The 3,374-nt window shown below is 64.4% G+C and overlaps 1 protein-coding gene across 1 annotated transcript in view; it reads left to right on the top strand.

Moving 5' to 3' along the window:
* Lypd3 (LY6/PLAUR domain containing 3) overlaps positions 1-2,115 on the top strand; it is a 3,320-nt gene extending 1,205 nt beyond the window's left edge. The window contains exons 3-5 of the mRNA XM_055620711.1: positions 398-568; positions 751-912; positions 1,625-2,115. Coding sequence (XP_055476686.1) covers positions 398-568; positions 751-912; positions 1,625-2,115 — 824 coding nt within the window. The remainder of the gene's footprint in view (positions 1-397; positions 569-750; positions 913-1,624) is intronic.
* Positions 2,116-3,374: the final 1,259 nt, after the last annotated feature.

The following is a 3,374-nucleotide window of genomic DNA, read 5'->3' as shown; positions in this document are numbered from 1 at the left end:
CCTTCTTCCTCTTCTTCCTTTTCCTCTTCCTCTCCTCCTCCTTCCTCTCCTCCACCTTCTTTTTCTTCTCCCTCTCTTCTTCCTCTCCTCCTCCTCTTTCCTCTCCTCCTCCCTACTCCTTCTTCTTCCTCTTCATCTTTTTCCTCTTCCTCTTCCTCTTCCTCTCCTTTTCCTCTCCCTCCTCCTCATCCTTCTCTCCTCCACCATCCTCCTCCTCCCCTTTCCCCTCTCCCTCCTCCCCTCCCCGCATCTTGACTGGATCCTCTGGAGCTGCTGTTTGTGCTCCTGGAGCGCCCCTCTTTGCCTGTCCCCCGCCTGTAGCCCTGCGCCCAGGGATGTGCTCTGTGGGAGGTCCCAGGTCCGCCGCGGGCCCGCGCTGACCGCCCTCCCTCCGCAGCCCACGGGCAGTTCTCCGTGGCCGTGCGGGGCTGCGGCTCCGGGATCCCCGGCAAGAACGACCGCGGCCTGGACCTGCACGGGCTCCTGGCCTTCATCCAGCTGCAGCAGTGCAGCGGGGACCGCTGCAACGCCAAGCTCAACCTCACGTCGCGGGGCCTCAACCCTGCAGGTGGGTGGGGGCGGGGTGGGGCGCGGGCCGCCGAGGCCGGGGGGATGCGGGGCGGAGGAGGCCCAGGGCCTGCAGAGCCGCACTTCTCCGGTGGCTCCGCGGGACGGCCGGCCTCGAACTTGCTGCTTTCCTGCCCGCTTCCTCCCGACACTCTGCTTCCGCTCCCCGCCCCGCCCCCGCAGGCAATGAGAGCGCCAACGAGCCCAACGGCGCCGAGTGCTACAGCTGCCTGGGGCTGAGCCGCGAGCAGTGCCGCGGCACCACGCCGCCCGTCGTGAGCTGCTACAACGCCAGCGGCCGCGTCTACCGGGGCTGCTTCGACGGCAACGTCACCCTGACGGCAGGTGAGCCCGCGCCCCTGGGGCTCAGACCCGGAGTCCGGTAGGAGACTGCGGGGACCGGAGCGGAGACAGACCAGGAGCTGAGATTTGTGCTTAGGCTTTTTGCCTAGGTGCCGTGGGAACTCTGTTTTGAGCCCTGGACACTTAGGGGTCCCGCTTGTTCCACAGTATTAAGGGACATAGTTCAGGGCAGGAGACATGGCTCAGCGGTAGAGCCCCTGCCTAGAGTCCCCCAGTGAGGGGCTGGGGTGTGGCTCAGGGGTAGAGCCCCTGCCTGGACTCCCCCAGTGAGGGGCTGGGGTGTGGCTCAGCGGTGGAGCCCCTGCCTAGAATCCCCCAGTGAGGGGCTGGTCCTCAGCCCATGGAAGGAAGTTCCTTCTGGTGCAGGCGTTTCTCAGGAGCTCCGCTTCAGACTAAATTAGCCAGGAGCTGAGAGAGACCAGGCGAGGCTATGTGAGTTTTGGTGGCAGAAGTGACGCTGTTGAAGCCTTTGCTCCAAGATAAACCTGGAGCTCAGGGTTGGGTCCTTCTCCTCTCAAAGCGCTTTGCAGAAACGCAGTCCCTGTCCGCGCCGCGCCGGCGGCCCAGGGCTGTGCACAAAGTCCAGCGGCTCAGCTCTGTTTGGCCTGGGAGCCGGCCGCGCTCGGCTCGCTCGGGAGCCCTGGTCTCCTCAGGCCGTGTGTGTGGGCGCAGACCTGTCTGTCTCCCCCTGCAGCCAACGTGACCGTGTCCTTGCCCGTCCGAGGCTGCGTCCAGGATGAGGCCTGCACCCGGGACGGCGTGACAGGCCCCGGGTTCACCCTCAGCGGCTCGTGCTGCCAGGGGCCGCGCTGTAACTCCGACCTCCGCAACAAGACCTATTTCTCCTCTCGGATCCCACCCCTGGTCCTGCTGCCGCCGCCCAGCACGGCAGCCCCGGCCACTGGGGCGCGGGCCTCCTCCAACGCGACCTCCACAGAGGCCCCGGCCCCGGCCCCGGCCGCCTCCACACCCGCCTCCACGGCCGCCTCCACGGCCGCCACCAGGCCCGGCCACGCTTCTGCCCCGGAGGAGGAGTCGCGGCCGGCCGCGGGCGCCGCGGGCCACCAGGACCGCAGCAACGCGGGGAGGCCCCCCGCGAAGGCCGGGCCCCCGGCGGCCCACGCGGCCCCGGGCCCCGGCCTGTCGGCCCTCCTGCTGACCGTGGCCGCGGGCGCGCTGCTGTGAGCGCCGGGCCCCGCTCGCCCTGGCTCCCGGGCTGCGCCGGCCCCTCCCCGTCCGCGGCACGGGTTCGCGGCCCGGGAGCGTGTAAATAGCTGGGGTGGCCCGGCCCGCGTGCCCCCGACGGTGACCTGGACTCAGGCGAGCGCCGCGGGCTGGAGGGGGCCTGGGGCGCAGGCCGGGCGGCCCACGGGGGGGCTGCGCCCGCCCGCCCACCCGGCTCCTTAGGACGCCGAGCCCTGGGCCGAGGCCTCCCTCCGCCCCTCTGTGGTTCCGTTCAGGCCCGGGAAGGCGGCAATAAAGATTTCGTAGCTTTGTACAATGAGTTCCCTGTGAGTTGGCTGATCCTACAAACAAAGGCTGTTACCTAAGCCAGGTCTTGGATAACAGGTGCCTGCTGCCCTGACTGAGGACCCAAGTTCAATCCCCGAAGCCCACATTGGAGCGCTGGCTGCTCCTTCCCTGGGTGACGGTCCTGAGTTCAATTCCCCGCACCCGTATGTGGCTCCCAACCATCTCTGGTGATGTATGGTGAGATCTGGCGCCCTCTGCTGGCGGGCAGCTGTACACGCAGGCGGAACAGCGTACACGCTGAATAACTGCTTGTCCCCTGACCCCCACTTGAGTGTCACGGAGTGTGTGCTTCCCTTCCCACAAAATGGAGGAATACATACACGCTCCAAGGGAAGCAAACATGGACAGGACAGAAAGCAGGCCCTGGGAGACGTGTAAGGTCAGATAGGCAGCACAGACACTGGTTCAACATTATTCTGTTAAAATCGGGTTTGCGATGTAGCCCTGGCTGGCCTGGACTGGTAAAACACCAACTCAGAGTCAACTCTTGGCAATTCTCCTGCCTCAGCCTCCCAAGGCCCCGAGGACCTCCTTCCTGCTCTCTCCTTCCACCGTTTGGGTCCTGCAGATTGAACTCAGGCATCAGGCGTGAGCAGCCGAGACTCATCCAAAGAGCATTTCACGTCATGCTGGGCGGAGTGAGACTATGAAGTCGAGCTGCTGGCGCCAGGGCTGGAGGCGTAGTTTGCCACGCTTCGGCTGGACCCTGGGCTCAGCCCAGCCCTGAAACAGAAACCCTGCCTTTCCAGCTTTCTCTGTCTGTCTATCTATCATCTATCTATCTATCATCTATCTATCTATCTATCTATCTATCTATCTATCTATCTATCTATCTATCATCTATCATCTATCATCTATCATCTATCTATCATCTATCTATCATCTATCTATCTATCCTCTATTTATCTATC

Source organism: Psammomys obesus, unplaced genomic scaffold (genome assembly GCF_907164565.1).
Source record: "Psammomys obesus unplaced genomic scaffold, mPsaObe1.curated_primary_1811, whole genome shotgun sequence".
NCBI lineage: Eukaryota > Metazoa > Chordata > Mammalia > Rodentia > Muridae > Psammomys > Psammomys obesus.
This window is presented reverse-complemented; position numbering and strand designations above follow the sequence as displayed.